General features: G+C 46.4%; 2 protein-coding genes across 2 annotated transcripts; both read left to right on the top strand.

Annotated features, from left to right (window-relative positions):
* Positions 1-2,267: 2,267 nt before the first annotated feature.
* LOC104023753 (transcription factor HES-5) lies at positions 2,268-3,062 on the top strand. The gene is made up of 3 exons (XM_009486493.1): positions 2,268-2,330; positions 2,512-2,692; positions 2,821-3,062. Exons 1-3 carry the CDS (start codon positions 2,268-2,270, stop codon positions 3,060-3,062), a joined length of 486 nt encoding a protein of 161 aa, XP_009484768.1.
* Positions 3,063-10,549: 7,487 nt separating this feature from the next.
* TNFRSF14 (TNF receptor superfamily member 14) lies at positions 10,550-15,809 on the top strand. Its single transcript, XM_075721590.1, has 8 exons — positions 10,550-10,618; positions 10,825-10,930; positions 12,433-12,558; positions 13,351-13,506; positions 13,918-14,008; positions 14,548-14,705; positions 15,020-15,036; positions 15,633-15,809. The coding sequence occupies exons 1-8, from the start codon at positions 10,550-10,552 to the stop codon at positions 15,738-15,740; spliced, it is 831 nt and encodes a 276-aa protein (XP_075577705.1). The 3' UTR covers positions 15,741-15,809.
* The last annotated feature ends 5,428 nt before the right edge of the window (positions 15,810-21,237 follow it).

The following is a 21,237-nucleotide window of genomic DNA, read 5'->3' on the forward strand; positions in this document are numbered from 1 at the left end:
AGAAGTAGGCTTAGTTTCTTGTTGTGTACTGTGGGTGATTGCAGGGAAGGCATCTGACACTTTAAACAGCTTTGTTGGACTAAAACTAGAGTGCCTGTTTATATGACTTGTGCTGGAAGGGGAAATCCTTGCTGTTCTTATAGCTGCTTATTAGTGAGTTAATCTGGGAAACAGAAACCGTCTCTAGCAAAACTGCTAGTGGACCCTGCTGATCACGGAATTGGCACATTTCTTCTTCATGCACTTGATTAACGAGCTCAAGAAATGAGTTACTACTCAGGAGTTTCTGTTTCAGAGAATTTCCCCAAGAGGGATGCATGGAGCGAAAGATTGGTTTCAGAGGTGGTATTACATGGGCTCAAAGATAATCCACAAGCTTTGAGGAGAACATGTGAAATAGTGTCACAAAAGCTTTCCCACAACTTGACATAAAAGACTCAGAGCTCAACAGCTGCTGCTCTGTACGAGAAGAAGGGAGCCTATTCAAGAGCAGTACAATAGGGATGGAAAGGCAGATCCTGGAAGAGGTCATTAAGCCTTACCTGGTCTTACAGATAACGAGTTGCAGAGCGAGAGAAATGTGTCCCTGTGGATGTGCAGTCACATTAGACATGCGTGACCACACACATATATATTGATATACACACGAACACACATACACATATATTAATGTAAACACAAACAGTATTTACTTACTACCCTTTCTTTGTCAGTAAGAGATCCCCAAACATAAGCCCTCACATTACTTGACAGTAGTTTATCTGATTACTATTATTTCTGCATTGAATCATACAGAGGGAGATACTGGTGCTCACAGAGAAGCGTGTTGAACTGACTAGGTCACGCAGCGCATTTGGAGTAAATCTGGGACTGGACCGCAGGTTCTGGACGTGTGGTTAATGCTGCTGCCTGCCCGCTTCGCCCTTCCTGTGGTGTAACAGGGCGACGTTGCCGTCAGCCTTGCTCCACCCAGCCCAGGATGCATGTCCAGAGGATGCAGAAAACACTCGGCTGCCATTTCCTTCTTCAGTGGCTCGTGTGAGGTTAGAGCTCATAAAAGAAAGCAGTACTTGCATGGGCGGAAGGCAGGATAAATGCAGGCAGATCTGGTTCAAGGTTTCCAACACGAATCTCTGGCTGGGTTTTTATGGGATACAAATAGCAAGACTGTTAACCCTTCCAGCTGCAGGCCCCTATTGAGCAAAGACTGTGCATCTCAATATAGAAACTTCCCCAGTGGAGAATGAGGAATTGGGAATTCGAATTTCTAATAATTTTATGGACTATACGAATTTGTTTTGCACTCAGTTTTCCTTTCTGCATAGATTAAATGAAAAGAATTAAACACATTTTGGGGAGGAAATGAGAAAGCAGCACGTGAGACCGAACTGATCCCAAAACATGCTGAGATCCTTCTCCTTGCAGATTTATCTTGCAGGTATTTGAAAACAGAAACATGACGTGCTTGTGACATGGCTTGAGAGTGTTCTAAAGAAGTGCCTAAGATATCAAGGGGAGAGAACAAAGACCAAAACAGAAAACATTTTCAGTAACTGTGTGTCCTTACAATTAAAGGTATTTATTTGCAGTAAGCCAAACTGGACAAGCTGTTTTCTTTTTCAAAGGGGCAAAATGGTTGTCACAGTCACCTGGGGGAGAATAACTGGGTCTGGCTTACTGAGAAAACAAGGTGAGTGGATTTACAGAAATGCCACTCTTGATCTCAGAAAGCCAGAACACGCTCGTGTGTGCATGTGCACTTGTGCACGCTTAAGCGTGTGCCTCTGTGTCCCCAGAGGGGAATGCAGCCCCACGCAGCAGTCGGCCCACAGTAGTTTATTTCCCGCCATTGGGCAGCTGACCACCTCCTTCATCCACACACGTGAACCCAAGGCTGCGTCTGGAATGCTATTGATCCGCGGCATTAGTCAGCAGCCTTTTCCCATTGAAGGCCAGCTCTTTCCCAGCTTCTGACACGTAATTCTGATCCCAGCCTTTCACGTCCCACACACTCCCCACCTGCTCATCTGGGAGCAGGTCATTATGCCCGGGCTATTCACTGGCAATGGAGCATGCAAGAATAGAGGCTTCTCCTATTGTGCTGCCTGTCTCCCCGATTGGCTGTGGAGTGTGGGAAACTCCACCGAGCCGGAGACCCACAGGCTCTCAGCAAGGTTGCACAGTATAAATATCGGGCAGAGGCAGCTTCCAGCAAGACGCTTCTCCTGGACTTCCACTCGGAGACCCTCCTTCCTTTCCCAGGACAGATGGCTCCCAGCACTGTTTTCATGGAGCCCGACAACCTGCTGACACCAAAGGAGAAAAACAAAGTAAGTGCAGGCACAGCAAGGCAGCTTCGAGCCACGCTCTCAGCTGTCCTCATAGCAGTTTACACCCGCTGAGAAACTGGTCCACGTTGTTTAGGAGCAGTGACGGGCAAGAAACGGTCCTGTGAAATGGCAGAGAGAAGATCCTGCTAATAATAGGTCTCTTTTCCTTTGCTTTTTACAGCTGAGGAAGCCGGTGGTGGAGAAAATGCGCCGTGACCGGATTAACAGCAGCATCGAGCAGCTGAAACTGCTCCTGGAGAAGGAGTTTCAGAGGCACCAGCCCAACTCCAAGCTGGAGAAAGCCGACATCCTGGAGATGACCGTCAGCTACCTGAAGCAGCAGAGCCAGCTGCAGATGAAGAGTGAGTAGTGAATTTTGTTTCAGTCTCTAGCTTACTGCAAATCTCTGACAGTTTTATGAATCTCTAGCCACGAACAACGTCTCTAAACTGTTCTTTCTTCCCCCTCCCTCTTCTCTTCCCTTCTCTAGCTGCAGGATCCTTCCATAAAAGCTCTCAGTTTGACTTCAGAGAGGGCTATTCTAGGTGCTTGCAAGAAGCTTTCCATTTCCTCTCTCTTCATAAAGTCCGAACTGAAACACAAACCAAACTTTTAAGCCACTTCCAGAAGAGCCAGTCAGCCGCTACGGAGGTCGCCTTTTCCCCTGGGAGCCCCAGCACCCTGAAGCAAGCATCTCCGAAAGACGCCAGCACTCTCTGGAGGCCCTGGTAGTCAGGGGAGCCCTTACGCTGCCGACCTTTGCCTTTTCCAGTCCAGAGGAAGGATCTGACTGCATCTGATAGTCCAGCTCTGATCCTCTCTTCTGTAGGGAATTTTATTTCCCCGGGTATTTTTATTTATGTGTGAAAAGAATGGCATACTTTTGACTTTTATGGGATCCTTTGGCAAAAGTTCAGGCATTCTGTTGAGGCTGTGTAGATGCTGGTGATAACAGTACACAGCGTGCTGCCCAGTCAGGGGGCAAACGTCTTCAAAATGAAGGAGGGTTTTTTTGTAAATGTTACAGTTGTGACGGACAAGAATTGCTGTAGGAGAGATTTCTCTAATATTGCTTGTAAGAGCCATCAGCTTTGCTCTGGCTTGACGAGCGACGCTTGTTTGCTCAGTCACTCCAGAGGATAAATTTACTACCCTTTGGTTCACGCACACTTGATTAAAATCAATTTCCCTCTGTTTGCTTAGAACTTGTACAGCATCAAAGATGGTTTTGGTCTTGTTTTGGATTTTTCCCCAGTGACCCCTTCATAGTCCTAGTATATAAAGTGTGGCAGAGGAACAGAAGCTAGGAAATGATGTGGAATATTTCTACTATTTTGCTGCTTTTTTCAATTTAGAAAAAGAGTATGTTACTGCTTTATGTTAAAGAAAAGGTAGTAAGTAAAAGGCTTAATTGGTCAATGTTATACATTTTGGGTGTAAGCTATGCTTTTTCTAGCATTTTCATTATAATAATGATTTTTGTCTGTATTAAGTGGTTTAATTCATGGTGGATAGCGTTTCTCCCGCTACTGGGACAGCCCTATGGCTTACATGCATACTGTGTATGCGTCTCTGTGTTTGTAGAGAGCAATAAAATGCATTTGTGTGCAACTTCTGTCTGGTCCTCTCCCTCCGAGGGATATGCAGCCGCTTGCGCCCCTGAAAAAGACTGTTGGTCAGTCTTCCAGAGAAGTGGGATATTTTGTAAAGCGAAAGGAGCTCATACTCTATATAGTCTCACGGCTCCCATCAGTACCTTACACCCTTAACCCCAAGAAGCATGCAAGCGCTTCTTCAACACAGATTCTCTCAGCTGAATCACACTGAGCGTTTCCTTAGTCACTGCCCCTCTTACCCACACAAAACCTCCTCACCTGAGCAATAAAGCCTTAAACCCGGCCATCTGGTCAGGCAGCGGCTGGAATTTGAGTGCTCCTCTCACACGATTTTTTCACTGTGAGGAAGCAGACTCAGTCGCTGCGGTGCTGTTTATCCTCCAATGCCCTCCCGTGATTTCTCCTCCGAGAGCTCAGAGGGGCGAAACAACTGTCCCCCAAAGGCCCGGGCGAGAGCCGTGCTGCAGCTCTCCCTGCTGCGGCACGGAGCAGTGGCGGCAGAGCCATGGCACTCCTGCGGACGCGGGTGGGTGAGCGCTACCCTGGCAGGGACACGCAGACCCGGCTGAGGCCTTTTGCTGCTGTCGCGCCCACCTGTGCTGGGACCCCCCACGCGTCCCGCAGCAGCGCTGGTGGGAGGTGTGCCTGGGCTAGCAGCGAGTTACATCCCTCCGAGGAGTCCCTGCGCCAGGGAAGGCACCTGCAGCTCGGCGCGAATTCCCTTTCTACGGCAACAACCTAATCGTGATAATAAGCTAAGTTTGTGCAAGCACAAATCAGCTGAAAAACCTTATCTTTTGATAAAAGAAATGTGACGGTTCTGCAATTTGCATAGGAAGTTATGGAATGTTTTGGCTAGCAATGCATAATCCGGTTACGTTAGCCAGAAATCACACATTGCTTGCTTATGCAGGTTTTCATTTGTCTTTTGTTATGACAAGGAGCGATTTGTTCTGCCCCGTTTTATCATTGATTTGCCATATGTATGCTTTTTATTGGGACAGGGAATTTGGGGTCTGTGGTAGGAGGTACCATTAGGTGACAGAGTCCCCATGCACTCTTTCACTCTGGAGTTCTTGGCAGTAACTTTGTAAAGCGAGAGGCATTTGGGGATTTGGGATGTTACTATAACGTAGATAATAACAGCAATAATGACATGATGTTGTTATTGTTATCCAGCGAGTGAAATGCCTTGCCACACAGAGAACTTGCTAAATAAACTTCTATAATTATGCAAAATGGCTGTCAGAGTATTTAGAACACTAAAAGGCCCTTACTGCAAAACATTCTTTAGATCTACACAACTTTTTCATATTGCAGTATGAATACAATTTTATGAAGCCAAAGCCCTTGCAAAGTTTATAAACCATAGTTTAACTTTTTTATTTTTAGCCACCAGGGGTCACAGTTACTGTAAAAACACTCTCCCTTGGATGACTAAGAATTCAGTTCAAGCAGAATTTTAGGGTTTTTCAAGTGTATGCTACATGTGATTTTTTTTTTTTTTGTCTTCATTTTAATGATCAGATATCAGTGGTCAGTCAGTGCTGCAGACATTTTATAAAATCTTTTCCACCTCTCGGTTTCTGTGTATGACATTGCAATTGTTTGTATGTGGACAGATGAATAGGGTAACTTGATGAAGCATAAAAGTGATGTAGAGAGTTCATTTCTTCCAGCAGTATTGGAGTAGAATTCTTTTAAAATGTAGTTGCCTAATCTGATGCATAAGCTACTTTCTATCACTTCTCTCACTAGTATTTGAACTGTATAATTTAAGGAATTCCTTGATGCTGTAAAAAGGACTCTGCAGGTCTGTTGCTTTGATTCACACTTAAAGGTTTTGCCCACACAAAATGTTACTCAACGTTTCCACACAAGAGTCCTTTGAAAAAACCACCACTGAGGTATTACTGACAGACACTTATGTATTCTTTTAGTGATGCTTCCTAAAGCTAGAGCTTTAGAAATAATCAAAGTTAAAAGGAACAAAGAGTTTTCTCTGTCTGATGCCTTCAGTATCACTTAAATTGGAAAAATTTCATTTCACTATATGTACTAGGGAATATTAATTTTAATTCTGGCCACATTTTCCAGGTGGCTTACACAGGTCTGTCATGCCATTGCAGCAGAAAAAAAGCACTGGGGAAAAAACCCACCAAAGTAAGTAGGGAATGAAGCTTTAAAAATGTGCAGGATGACTGGACCATAGACTACTATGCTATTGGAAACACATGTCTAATGCGTGGTTTTGTGGTTTGTTTTTTTTTTAAGGGGTAGAATTTGACATTGTCTGTGTTAATGGAAGTTCAGCATTGTCTACAGCACCTTTGTAGCTGGTGGATCCTGTTTTGAAGGATGAATGTACAGCCGTCATGTGCTAGTCGGTACTTTCAAAATATAGATAAGCTGTATGCAACCCGCTTGCATCAGAACCCTGATGCAGAAGACTGTTTTTCTTTCTTAAAGCAGTTAAGGTTTTCAGCAAAATCTTCAGCCACAGGCATTAGACATCTCAATGCAAATCTGAGCGTGTAATGATGTGACAGTGATAGAACCAATTTCCATACTCCATCCAGAAAAAAAACCCATGAGAGTCACCAGCCTGCATACGGAGAGGTAATACCCGAGTCATGGAAATCTTACAACGGTCTTCAGGTAGAGAACACCCTGGAAATGTTCTGTAGGTGCTGTCCCGAAGCAACCATGATTATACCACGTAATCCAGGGTTAGATGGACATTGAAGTGAGGGAGATTCAGGATTCCTGATCTGGAATCACAGCTTTGGACTGGAACCAGCCAGCAACTTCAGACAGGTGCAGATGGAATGGTGGCTCTGGCCCCTGTCAGCTTGGTGACCAAGCAGGAACAACAGGAGATTGTCCTGGTTTTGGCTGGGATAGAGTTAATTTTCTTCCTAGTAGCTGGCATAGTGCTGTGTTTTGGATTTAGTGTGAGAAGAATGCTGATAACACACTGATGGTTTAGTTGTTGCTCAGTACTGCTTATGCCAGTCAAGGACTTTTCAGCTTCCCATGCTCTGCCAGGGGCACAAGAAGCTGGGAGGGGGCACAGCCAGGACAGTTGATCCCAACTGCCCCAAGGGCCATTCCATACCATACGGCGTCATGCTCAGTCTATAAGCTGCGGGGAGCTGGCCGGGGGGCAGCGATCGCTGCTCAGGAACTGCCTGGGTATCGGTTGGTGGGTGGTGAGCAATGGCATTGTGCATCACTTCCTTTGTATGTTATTATTACATTATTATTATTACTATTTCACTTTATTTCAGTTATTAAACTGTTCTTATCTCAACCCAGGGTGTTTCTCACTCTTACTCCTCCAATTCTCTCCCCCATCCCACTGGAGCAGGGGCAGTGAGCGAGCGGCTGCGTGGTGCTGAGTTGCTGGCTGGGGCTGAACCATGACAGAGATGCATGAACAGATGTTCATAAACAGACTTCCTGTTACTTAGTCTTGAACTAATCCCTTTTTATCCCCTGCCCTAGATCTAGGGTTATTTTTTTCTCCTCTTCCTTCTTGCCTAACAATGAAGGCTCAGATTCTAGCCTTGACTGGGTCTCTCCCTTCCACACCTTGCAATGCCCTTGCTCCTGGGCAGGGGCGCATACATGGATCTTCCCAAACCTGACAGTGGACTCTCTACTTACAGGACTGCTGTTGTTTTACTTCATGAATCGAATACTCCTGTCACAGGATCTACTGACTACAGCGTCATGGGAACTGCATAATGTGGTTCAAATAAAGAATTGCTCAATGTTTTGGCCAACTGTATGAGGAAACAGCATGTGTGTTGGCCTGTCAGAATGAAGACGTCAGCGTAAATTAAGTAGGCTTGTAGTACCCTACTGTGCGGTCAACCTGGGGCAAAGAGGAAGTAGAGAACTGCAGTGACAACTTGCAAGAGTTGGTGATTGAGAAAAAAACTGAAAAAACCACAAGATCAGGAAAACCATAACCAAAACTGATGGTCTGGTTGCTCCAGGATGCCGCAGGCCTCATTTGTCTCTGGTGGTCTAAGTATCTTCTGTGTCTCAGTCTCACATTGCCTGCTTGGGAAAATTGAAATGCACTATGCTACGCTGGTGCTGCTATCCAAACAGGAGCAAAAAAGCCACTGAGACTGACTGGCAATTTCAACCAAACCTAAAAGACAGTTGGAGGTCTCAGGAATATTATGTTGACATGAGTGCGGGGAAAACAGACAATGAGGTAGAGAGGGAGACGCGATTTGCTAGTCCCTTAAGGGAAAGACAGCAACAGGAACTCACCTTTATTGCTGTATACTGAAGAATTCAGAGGCAAGAGAAATGTTACAAGTCTTTCCACCACAAGATAAGCTTTGATCAGAGCTTGTACCCTATCAGGCACAAAATACTTTGAACATAAAGCTACAGGAAACTTGTCCTTGCAAGTTCCGCTGCTCACAAGCATATTTGATCACAAGAGGAAATGTATCTCTCTTCATTCTCAAACAGGCTGCATTAAGTCTGTTCATTTTCCCCACCCAGGAGAGATATTTGCACTCAAAGAGCATAGCTCTCATATTTCAGTCACATATGAATCTACACCAGGGTCCAGTTTGTTGTATTCTGAAATGGTGATGGGGACATGGAAAAAAAAAACTTGGTCCGCAGTTAGGGATCCAAGTCAGGAATGACCTGATTACAGGAATACTGCTGAGCTAAATACGCACTTCCCACCCAGCCATGAACTGCACTTTAAGTAGGATGGCCCTTTGGTTTTCCCAGCTGCTGTTAGATCACAGTGATCGAGAGTGCTACTGATTTCTTGCTTAAAAAGTTAGTGCTACATGAGTGCAGAATGCTGGCCACAGCCCAAGAGGTTTCTAAGAGCAAAAATCCGGTTGCAAATGTGATACTACCAATGAATTTTGACTTGTCAAACCCATTCCAGGGCAAGGCGAGGCAAGCTCCAACCTCCCTGTCACATGAGCAGCCGCTGTCCTTTGTCAGAAAAGCGTGATCTGCTGTGTCAAGTAAAACCTGAAGCAGTGGAAAGGAAATGGTGATGTGTAGGAAACGGAGACAGCTGCCATATGGTAAAATCAGTTCAAGAGACTACCTGCGATCACTTTAGAGTGGAGAAAAATAAGTAACCCTGTCCCTCAGCTACCAAATCTAGAAACCCGCAAACTCTGTCATTATGAGAAAAGGAAGCTTGACATTCGTATTTCACAATTGTACTTCCCTACTTTTCATGTCTAAAGGAGCTTTCACTTCCTTTCAGCTTTTGTCCATCCCAAATAGCTATAAAAGTTAGCATAAACACCTGAAAATCAGAGGAAAGGTTGAGCAAACTACACGCAGGGTGCACCACCAACAGCTAGGCTGTTGCCACATGTCCCAGACCGCTGGTCACATACGCTCCATGTACCGAGTGTGTGCCGGAGCCGGCCATCCCCGGCATCTCCGAAGTCAGCGCTGGCATTGCCTCCGTGACCCGCTGCCTGGCCTTTGGCAAGCCACCCCACCTCGCAGTCGCCGGCAGCCAGCACGCACGCTGCGGCTGCCGGAGGAAAGCAGCGCTGCCTTTGCTACGCAGGCAGGTAACCCGCTTTTAGCTGAAGATACGGTCCCTGGCACACTCTGGTTGAGCTGGTTTGGCCTGGTGGACACCATGGCAGAGGAGATGTGCAGCTCCCTTGTCTTGCAAGTCCGCTTGCCTGCTCCGTGAGATTCCTCGCAGTTCTGAACTCATCAAAACCCCACAACGAAACGCTCATCTCTTTCTAGTCTTCTCATGCTGCGTCCTGCTGCAAGGAACGCTGCCTACTCATTTCAGAAACTAGTAAAGTATTACCGCTAGTTTTTTTTCTTCAAAAAGAGTGGGGGGAAAATCTGCATTTACATAAACCGCTTCCCTGTGGCATTCGAGGAACGGTGACCCATTTCAACAACATTTTTAATATTCATGACAACAGCTGGTTTTGTAAATACTGCCTAGGCTTTTGGTAATCCAAAAGTCTGCTGGGAGGTTGAAGCTGACTAAAAGCGAGAACCTGAGCTGCTTTAGTAATCCAGCTCGCCAACGCTGGAAAACGTACAAGAGGCGCAGAAAGAGCTTGAAGCAACTGTAATGGCAGACGTGGGCATTTTGCTTTAGGTCAAAGAGTTTATGGCCCGGGCATCTGCAACGCCTTTGTTCGGTCGCCGGCTGTTTGCCGCTTAGCCTCGCCTGTGTTTGTGGAGACGTTCTCACGGATGGCGACATAACCGAGGCCTGCGGGCCGGTTTTTTTCGGGCCCGGCTCTCCGCCGCCAAAAGCTCGGCCGGTGGAACCGGCTGGGGGAGGGAGGAAGCGGCGATAAGGGAGCGGGGCAGCCCCCGGCTGCGGCCCCGCCCGGCGCTTCCTCTGCCGCCGCCATTTTGTGGCGGCGACGCGCGGGGCCCGGCCCGCCGCTTCGCCTCCCTCCCCCTTCCCGGCCGCGGCGAAGGCGACCCCGCCGCCCCGCCCCGCCGCTCCCTTTCGCTTTCGCCTTCTTCGCGGTGTCGCGGCGCTGCGACTGCGGCGGCCAGGCCCGGCCCGGCCCGCTGCATGGGGCGGCGGCCCCGGCGCGCTGCATGGGGAGGCCGCTGAGGCGCCGCGGAGCCCCGCGCCGCCGGGAGCCGGCCCGGCGCTTCATGCGGCTGGTGAGTGCGGGCCTGCGCGGCCGGGCCCCGCCGAGCCGGCCGGGGCCGCGGAGCCGCCGCTGTTCCGTCGGGGCGGGACGCGGCGAGGAGCTGCCCGGCCCCTGCCCGGCCCTGCGGGCGGGGTCACTCGGCGGCATCGCCGGTGCGAGGTGGCGGTGCTGGTAAGCAGGCAGCGAAGCGGAAACCCGTTCTTGTCTCGCCTAAAGGTGGTTGTCCTTGTGCTGGTCGTGCGGCTGGATCCTGCGGATGCCTTGGACTGTGGGCTGGGAGAATATCCCATAGGTGCCGAGTGCTGCCCAATGTGTGCTGCTGGTAGGTAACTGGACCGCTCCACAGCTGCGGAGGAAGGCTCCCTCCCTGTGCTGGGTTTGTGTGGCAAGGTTTTGGGAGTGGGGGGCTGCAGGGGTGGCTTCTGTGAGAAGCTGCTAGAAGCTTCCCCCGTGTCCGATCGAGCCAATGCCAGCCGGCTCCGAGACGGACCTGCCGCTGGCCAAGGCCGAGCCCGTCAGTGACAGTGGTAGCACCTCTGGGATTACATATTTAAGAAGGGAGAAGAAAAACCCCACACTAGGACACAAGCTGCAGCTGGAGTGAGAATATGTGAGAGGAACAACTCTGCAGACACCGAGGCCAGTGAAGAAGGAGGGGAGGAGGTCCTCCAGGTGCTGGAGCAGAGATCCACCTGCAGCCCATGGAGGACCCGGTGCCGGAGCAGGGGGATGTGCCCGGAGGAGGCTGTGACCCCGCAGGAAGCCCGTGCTGGAGCAGGCTCCTGGCAGGAGCTGTGGACCCGTGGAGAGAGGCGTCCAGGCTGGAGCAGGTTTGCTGGCAGGACTTGTGACCCCACGGGGGACCCACGCTGGAGCAGTTTTTGAAGAACTGCAGCCCATGGGAAGGACCCACATTGGAGAATTTCGTGGAGGACTGTCTCGCGTGGGAGGGAGCCCACGCTGGAGCAGGGGAAGAGTGTGAGGAGCCCTCCCCTGAGGAGGAAGGAGCGACAGAGACGTGTGATGAACTGACCACAACCCCCATTCCCCATCCCCCTGTGCTGCTCGGGGGGGAGGAGGTAGAGAAATCAGGAGTGAAGTTAAGCCTGGGAAGAAAGGAGCGGTGGGGGGGAAGGTGTTTTAAGATTTGGTTTTATTTCTCATTACCCTACATCTACTCAGTTTTGATTGGCAATAAATTAAACTGATTTTCCCCAAGTTGAGTCTGTTTTGCCCATGACGGTAATTGCTGAGTGATCTCCCTGTCCTTATCTTGACCCACGAGCTTTTTGATTGTATTTTCTCTCCCCTCCCCAGCTGAGGAGGGGAGTGATAGAGCGGCTTTGGTGGGGACCTGGCATCCAGCCGGGGTCAACCCACCACATTCCCTCAGCACGGCAGCGGGTTGTGACGGTGACCCACCGCCTCTGCTGTAGCCGGCTATGCCCGCTGCACCCTGACAAGAGCCTCGCAGCTCACAGTTGTGAGCGTCACGCCAGAATGTCCTCTTCCAGCCTGTGTTCACACCCTGCTTACAACAGCGCGAGGCCTTGTCCCTTTCTTTGGAGCCTCCAGAGTGGAAGCAACGATTGCCAGAGTGTCTCTGCTGTGCCTAGTTGGTAATCTCACAGTTTCCGAGGACTTTAATTTGGGGTTCTGGTTTCAGTTTTAGCATTATCCCTGCAATTGCTATTAGGATATTTCTGAGGTCCTTGTAGTTTATATATAATAGTTATGAGTGGTTTAATGCCAGTGTCCAGTCCCCGGCCAAGTAAACTTTGTTAATGGAGCCACTTCTTTGGGGGGGTTGTTTCTGTTTTCTAGGACTTCGGGTTTTCAAGCATTGCACTGCCAATTCCAGCACGACATGCATACCTTGTGTTGGAGATACATACACAGATCATCCCAATGGTCTAGAACACTGCAGGAAATGTAAACTGTGTGATAAAGGTAAGTAGGATGCTAAAGAACCAGTTTAAATGGATTCTTCGTGCCTTTTGTGGATACATTCTCCCCTTCTCCTTTCTTGCCTCATTCGCTTGATGAATTGGTTAGAGTGTGAAGAACAGAGAGGCTCATGTCACTGCAGACCTCAGAATGCTATTTACTGGGTGATGGAAGGGAAAAGCTGGCAGTGACCACGACTTTAAACTGAAGGAGGATAGATTTAGATGAGATATGAGGAAGAAATTCTTCACTCTGAGAGTGGCGAGGCAGTGGAACAGGTTGCCCAGAGAAGCTGTGGCTGCCCCGTCCCTGGAAGTGTTCAAGGCCAGGTTGGACAGGGCTTTGAGCAACCCGGTCTAGTGGAAGGTGTCCCTGCCCACAGCAGGGGGGTTGGAACTAGAGGATCTTTAAGGTCCCTTCCAACCCAAACCATTCCATGATTCTGTGATTCTATGATTTAAAGGCTCCTTTAGATTGCAGCATGGTGTCTAAAGAGCTGTCTTGGGGTACTTTCAGTCCTGAAAGGACAGGTAATTTAAAAACATCTGAGCTGGGAGTATTTTGCTTTTGCCATGCAAGTCACTCAGGACAGACGTAAATGTGACCCAAGATGCTGTGTCTGTGAGGAACTGGGCTCTCTTTATACATCAAAAAAGGAGTCATCTTCACTAATCCTGTTAGTTCTGGTTGCTTTTCACCAGTGCATCAAGGCAAGGCTAAACGTTCACTTTTGCTTTTGTATCTGTTGATTGTACCCATGTAAATACTGTGGCTGTGCATGTACATTTCTTTTAGGAGCCAACCTAGTGCCAGAAATAACATGTTCGTACACAAAGAACACTGTGTGTGGCTGTCTGCCTGGGTATTTCTGCAGTTACGTTGGGACTGAAGATTGTGAACTTTGTCAACGCTATACTGTCTGCTCTCCTGGCACTATGGTAAAAGAAAGGGGTAAGCCAACATAGCACAAACACCACCCAACTTTCTTATGGGGATGCCTTTGGAGTGTGTTTTTGAGGAGGCTGGCTGTCAGTTCATCCAGAAAAAAATCAGTGAAGGATTGAAGTGAATGGATAGCGCATACTAGGTACGATGTGTACTGGTCCACTGTACTGACTGCAATTGTCAGCACCAGTGCACAGCTGCAACCTTGTAGGATCCGTATGTGTCCTAGATGCTGAGGTAGTTGATGTGGTCAAGAATGCTTTTTTCTCCTGTCTGCGAAGATGGATGCATGTGAGCTTTTGTCTGTAGTGAAGAGTCTCTGCAGTAATTACTTGGGCATTTACAAAGACCATGCTGAACTGAAGCTCTCCTTAGCCACAGATGCAGATAGAAATCCTGTTGTCTTCTCCCTTACAGGCACAAAGACCACTGACAACATGTGTGAAGCCTGTCCTCCTGGAACCACCTCAACAGCCAACATGTCCTACAGTTGCATACCGCAGCACGAGTAAGCAGCTCTTACCCTTTATGAGCATGGGACTATTCTCTTTAACTGTTGGGTCTGCATTTTGTTGTCCTCGAAACAGCAGTTGCCTGCTTCCAGTAAGGCACCGAGTGTGGAATCCTGCTCCTGTGTCCCACTTCTTCTTGGGAACAGCTTAACTTCTCTCTTTATAAACTCATTAACATGACAGATTTAGCCTTCGGCCTCTTGTCATAACTTGTCACTGCATAGGAGACTCTCAGACAGCTCTAACAGAGCTAGATCTGGACCCATGAAGAGCAGTGCGCTCCTCTGGGTTTCAGCTGGCACATCCCTTAGCTATAGTAGAACAGGTGAGAGTTTGCTTCTGAGGAGAATCAGTTTGCATTTACAAGCATTAAAACAAAGAGGTAAAAGTCAGCTCCTTGGATTACCCACCAAGTCAGAAAGACTTTGTGAGTGCCCCTGGATGTGGAGGTGTGATGTTCAAAACAGTACAGCAGTTCCACTGCAAGGTCTGCTGACATGTTCTAAGACCACAATTATTTCTGTTCTCACATCAGACTTAAGGAGAATGGCTTGGTACAAGGAGAGAATGGGAATCCTTCCTCAGGTTCCTCTGTTACAGCAATTGTTGTTTCTGTTGTTGGAACCACGCTGCTCGTCGCAGTTGTCCTTACATATATCTGGCGGAGGAAGAAAAGGAAAAATTATATGCCACGTAAGTACGAACAGCATGTGTATAAGGGGGTAGTTTTGTAATAGTATTCTGAAGAGTGAGTGGTCTTTGCTTCACTAGATGTTGAGCTGAAACCTTAACAGCCGATTAGAAGTGAACTGCAAGGAAACTTCTACATTTCTGTGTGCCACAGTTAACCTGTTGTAATGAGGCCTCCCTTTTGGGGTGTGCCTGTGCAGGCTCACTGCTGACCACTCCTACATGTGTGTAAGGACAAGATAACATGGTTAGAAAAATGCATTAGTATAAAGTTGACCTTGCTGCATTTTGATGGGATTGTTTCATTTTCTTTGCAGCGGTGCAGGAATCAGTGGTGAGTATTTCTCTTTTCTTTTTTTTTTTTTTTTTTTTGTTTGTAATGTGTTGAAATCTGAAGTAGGGGTTTTGTTTAGTGTTTGCTTGTACTATGTGTTTGATGGGCTCAGTGCATATTGGAGCAGCTTGTGGATACTGGGAGTGTCTGCGAGTTCCAGAATCCCCAAGACTGTGCAATGTAAACTCATTTTGTGTGATTCTCGCTAGGAGGCTTGGGATCTAGTCCCAAGGCCATTGTTACCTCCTGACGTTGTCTGAGAATGAATATTTAAGGGGATTTAGGAGGTGGACTCCTACTAAAAAATACAAGTCTGTCTTACGTAACTGTGTTTGTTTATCTCTCCATCCTCCAGTCTTATGTATTCTCTAAAAGTTCCTGTTAATGGTTTGCAAGATCTGGGCAGAGTGTGATGTGTTTTGTAGGAAAAATATTGCATGGAAGGTGTAATTTGCACTTCTGATTTGAGAGGGGACCTGCAGTGACTCTTGCTCTTAAGGAAGAAGCAAAAGTCTAGCTGTTAGTGAAAATAGCAGGCACTTGCTAATAAAAGCTGACTCTTCATACTCTGTGTTTTCCTTTGACATGTTTTAAAGACTGGACAGCATGGTCAGGCTTTGCTACCAACCGTGGAGAATGGTGATCAAACAACTGTTCCTCTGCAGGAAACCGGTGCCGATCCTGAAGAAACCAGGCCCAAATAGCCATTTTTGGTTGAACTGTTGTGGATAATGGAGATGGTAAAAAAAAAAAACAAAACCAAAAAAAAACAACCAAAAAAAACTAACCCCAAAAAAGCAACAAAAAAGCCCAAGCCCAAAAAACCAGTGATGAAAAAAGCTCCAAAACACCCTGACAAAAAAAAGCCCAACCTCTTTTCCAAATACTCACGGAGAAAAAGACAGCTGGAAAATGAGAAGGAGGATCTGTAAAGGAGCCAAGCAAATCACCAAGTGGCATCTTCTGAAGCATCAAAGTTTGAAATAGCTGAGTGATCAAGTACCATCAGAGGCTGTAAGGCTCTTCCCTTTTACATCCCCACTTTGTGGAGCCGTGGCTCGTGTGTTATGCCTGGAGTTTCTTGCTTGCTTACCAACTCGGACAGTTACCACTTGGTACGCATGTAATTATTCCAAGATATGTTTGTTAGTGGGGAAAAAAAACCCGCTTTTTTAATATTAAAGATTCCACATATATAATATTTTTCCAAATTAGTTTTGTACAAGTTTTTCCTTTTTAGAAGAAAATATTGATGAAAAATGCAGTCTTGCACAGCAAGAGGCATGGAGCTTTTGGTAATGTAATGAATGCCATGTACACAATTACTAGCTTTTGCTACTCACCTCTGCTCTAATGTGTGACCGTGTGTTACAACAAAGAAAGTTAAGGTCCTACGTGAAAGTTATGTCGAGAAATAAAGTTTTTACTCATGACAACACATTCTCTCTGTAAAAGAAGTTTCCTGTTACCTGAGGAAGTGAAAACACCAGGCATTATCTTGGGGAAAAGCATTATTCTTACAGAGCGTAATGTGGACGCAGATTTTTGAGGAAGGATTTGGTGAGGACAGTAATGCTTTATTTACCAGCTGAGCCTGAGGCAAAGAATTGTATATAAAATAAGATGTAGAAGAAGATGGAGAAGACACATGATGGGTGCAGTGGGATGCCTGGGAGGAGGTACTGGGGCTGATGGAATGAGCAGAGAACAGTGGCAAGGAAACTTTGGCCTTCTCTGTGCCACATGCCAACCATGGCGTAAGTTCTGGCTTTTTCTTCTAATGACTTAATCTTACTGTCGACAGTCTACTTTGGTGGTGGTCGCATCCTGCTTTTGCACCTGCACTGGTGATACGTGTGGCTTTGAGCAGACTTCGAATCTTAGAACTCTGCAACTCTCAGTACTTCTTTCAGCTTACAGGTAGCAGGTGTAGCAGGCCTTGCTGGCCGACATGTACGTTGTTTTCTTCCAGTAATGCCAATTGTGCAGTTCATTACCTGGCAGTAACATTTTTGACAGGGTGCCTGGCTTTTTGGCAGGCATAGAGCTTGCTCTCAATACAGTGGTATTCAAGTTTTGAAGATTTCATTGCTGTTCGTCTCTGCGTAATCCAGATCTGTTAATTCTCACTTTGGGTTAACGAGAGTTCGTAAAGCACTTTGTAAACCTCTGTGGACAGGTGCTAGACATGTGTAAACCCTTTATAGGTGCTGCACGTGTGCTGACAGGCTGCTGCTGGACCGTGGGCTGTCTGGTTGCCTTACGGTCTGTGTGATTTTTAAATTATATTGGCATACTCTGGAGCTTAAGTTATTCAGTATTACTTTTTACTGAGATGAACTTTTAATTAAACAGCTGTGAAAGCAGATGAAGATCTTAAGAAGGGAGAGGAGTTAAATATTACTGTTGTTCAGTGTTGTCATTTCGAGGAGGGATTTATTGTAGTGTTCAGGCAGCAATTGCTCCAAAGATGTTTTTGCAAAGAAATATCTGTCCTCCAGCCCCATAATTACTAGATGATCAGAAGCTAGAGATGCGTATCTAAAACAGCGCAGAGACTTTGCTGTTTCATTACTCCTAAGACTGGAGAGGCAAGACTTGTAGGAAGAAGTAGCCTATGACTAGAATTCTGGGGCCAACACCACAAAGAATGTTTCAGCTGGTACTTCCTGTTGACTTGAGAAACCAAGTTCGTCCTGCTAACCACTGGAAAGACCCTTTGAAAGATACTGGCAGGCACTTGGGCTTGGGTGGGAACTCTTGGTTTTTATGGCTTCAGTTGGAGTTGGAAGAAGATGCTGTAGATAAGCTGGGAGCTTTGCACAGTCAGGTAAAGAGATAGGATGCAGCATCAGACTAGGATCAGCAATCTACCAACCAAAAAATATTTTTTGTGTGTGCCTGCTGTTTAATGTCTACAGCAAGTGCGTGGTTGACGGAGTCTGAAAAACTTGCTAACATTTAGATGTGTTTTTTGGTCTGTTTTAGAAGTTGGAGCCTGATTTGTCACCAGGTGGCAGCATGGGAGAAGGAAAGACTTCATTTCCTCTAATTCTGGAAAACATCTGAATCTTTCTTCTTTTCCTAAGCATGTAATAAAACTTCTCTGATGCTTAGTTGCCCACGAGTCTAAAATGGAATCAGATCTGCAGGAAAACACCTCTGGGTACAGAATTTTCCAGAATTTTACTAGGCTAAAGTATTTTCTGCGGGATCTGCTAATTTCTGTCTGGTTACATCTGTTTGTCCACTGTCTTAGTTATTAAGGTGCTCTGTTGTGGTTGGGGGTGAGGGGTGTTAGAGGGGGTTAAAATGGAGGCTGTTCACCGGTCTCTGACTGAGACATACGAACATACGTTATATATAACTTGGCCTGGAAGCGACTGTAAATGACAAAAGTAGTACTCTGTGTGCATGCGTCAGTCTTGGTGTCTGACAGATTGTATTGGTTTGGGTCGGGCAGTATGTGTGTGGAGAATGCTTTGTGTCTGAAAGCTCTGCAGATTATGAATATGCATCTTGTTCCTTCCTGGAGTGCATAAGCCCTCTTTCAGTAGTGAAAGCTCTGGATTTTGGGGAATTCCTTTAAAAAAATACTACAGACCTTGTTTTGGGGACAAACAGTTTCATTCTTACCTAACAATATGTTATTTACTTGTGCAGGTGAAGAAAAACATGGTTTTGTACAGGGCTCCCCAGGTGACTCTTTTCCTTTGAAAATAACTGCAAAGTCATCGCAAAGGCTGACAATGAAAAAGTATGAAACCTCAGGTAGGGGCAGGTGTTCCTTGTAGCTGAAATTGCTGTCCTGATTTGAAAAGGGGAAACCAGTTGTAGCTTAAACCTCACCTGATCATGGGATAAATGATAATTGGTGTCTCAGGAGCCCAGCAAATGGTCCCTCTACTACCAACCCTGGCTCTCAAACACGGAATGCTGGTAAAGCTGTGTTCTGTCTCTACCGTTCGTGTTCACAAACCGAGTATGCTGCCGCCAGCAACGTGCAACATAATGGTCAGATGCCAGACAGTCCAGCAGAATGGCTGGACACGAGGGTGATTGACTGTACCATGCGATGCGTGCTGTGCTGGAAGATTTTACTTGATAGACTGAAGCTTTTTGAAGCTCCATCTGGTCAGGAGCTGGGTCTTCCTGGAAAGGTATTATCATTTCTGCTCTGAACTTTGAATTGGCAGTTGCGTTAAACTTAGCTGGAAGGGAAGGTTACAGATGGCACGGGTGTCAGGTGGAAACCTAATGCCATGTGGTGAACTAGGCTCACGGTAACAGACCCTGCTTAACAAGCCACAATCTTAATTTCAAGGTCCTCTGCATCTATCTCTTTGTAGATGTTCACTCACTGATAGGTTGAGGTCCGTGAAACTCCACTGCTGCCCCTGTCCTCAACTTGAATTTTCTCTCACTTGTGGTAGCACATCTTCGCTTCTTCTGTGACCCTTGTGCATACAATTATGGAAAAGCAGCATAGTGGTCAATAGAGTGCTGTTTCTTGGTTGGTTTGGGCCTGTCGCTTATCCCTGTTCTCGTTTCATCGAGGTCAGTGGTAGCTGGTGTGATGTGGGGGGCTGTAACTGGAGAGGGGAGGTGTGAATGCAGTAGCGGTAAAATAGAAGGACGTGTGTGGGACTGTAAAGGGAGGTTGTAGCTTATGCACTTGGGTTGTGCTGGCACAGGCGCGAAGCGACAGATGGAAAGAGTCTTCTGCAGGTGGGAGGCGTAATAAACTTACATGAAAAAATAAAGTAACTTCCATGTGCTGTAATAATAACTTGGAATAAAACCTCCCAGGCACATTTTAATTATCCCTTTAGCAGTTGCATGTGCCAGAACTTCTAATGGCACATCTCCAGAGCTTAATGATTTTGCAGAGTAATTAAATTGTCAGCCATGTGAACCTCCTCCACCTGACCTCTGCACGGCTGTGTGCCGTTTCCCTTGCTTGGCATATAAATACTTCTGTCGCTTTCCTGAGTTCCCTCACGGTAGGCAGTGACTGCCTAGCAGTCCAGTGTCAGACAGTTTCATAGTCCTTCTGCAAAGACTTAAGTGCCCAAATATAAAAGAATGCAATTCTCAAGGCCAGAACTGTCCTGTGACTGTGGTAACAAAGGACAATAACTTGTACTTTTAGAGAAGGATTGCATGCAAATCTGACTAGCCCTAGGACCATTTGCTATCTGTAGAGTACACGCTAAGTTAATATTACTGTAATATTTGTAGTATACTTGCAGCTGTTACAGTCCAATTAAAACAGTTAATAGCACTGTATTACTAGTCACAACGTTGGGTTTGACTCTTCTTCCATAATCTCATGCTTTTGTTCTTGTGCCTGTCTTGTGACCCGTCTTGTGAGCAAGGGACTTTTCCAGCATGCTGGGAACGTAGTGGCTATACACCCTGCTCCCCAACTGTAATTACTTCTGTATTTCTTGCAGTGCAATGAAAAAGTCTACATCTGATAACAAAAACCAGGAGCATGAAATACCTAAGCAAAAATGAAGCTGGCAAGGACTGTCTTTGTTCTGTTACTCCCTATTTGCGGTAAACTTGCCTTTTTGCATTAGTGGTCTTGTATGATAGTTGGAATACTGCAAATATGAGTAAGTGTTCTGTGTGAAAGATACTGTGCCAGGTTCTATCCTTTGTGATATTGTTCATAGTGGCAATCAATAGTTTGTGTTATTTCTTTTTTTTCCCTTCATACATAGTATCTCTTAATTTTACATTAAAAAGTTCCTCTTCAAATTTGCTCCTTTTTCTGATATTCTGCTGCCAAAAGATGTAGGCTACCTAACTTTTCTGTCCCTAAAGAAGAATTCCAATTGTAATTTAACCTGAGGTACGATTACTGGTGACTTAATAGACAAGTTAAACTATTGAACCGTGTAGTATTTAAAATGTCACTCTTTTCTTAATAACCCTACAATAAAAACATTTTCACGATGGCAGGCAAACTCCCTGAACTTGTTATGAAATCTGTGATTGTCATGCTAATCTAGACCTAACTGTTAGGATGAGCCTCTGAGGGGAAGCTGGCAAAAGGAATTGTACGTTCACAGCATAGCAGGACTCCCCTGAGGAGTCCGAGGATAACTCCTTTTTCTCAGAACAAGCTGAAAAGATAGGTGTCTGTTACTGTGATACGTAGGGGGCAAATATTAAAGGCAGCTCAGGCCAGGA

Source organism: Pelecanus crispus, chromosome 15 (assembly GCF_030463565.1).
Source record: "Pelecanus crispus isolate bPelCri1 chromosome 15, bPelCri1.pri, whole genome shotgun sequence".
Lineage (NCBI taxonomy): Eukaryota > Metazoa > Chordata > Aves > Pelecaniformes > Pelecanidae > Pelecanus > Pelecanus crispus.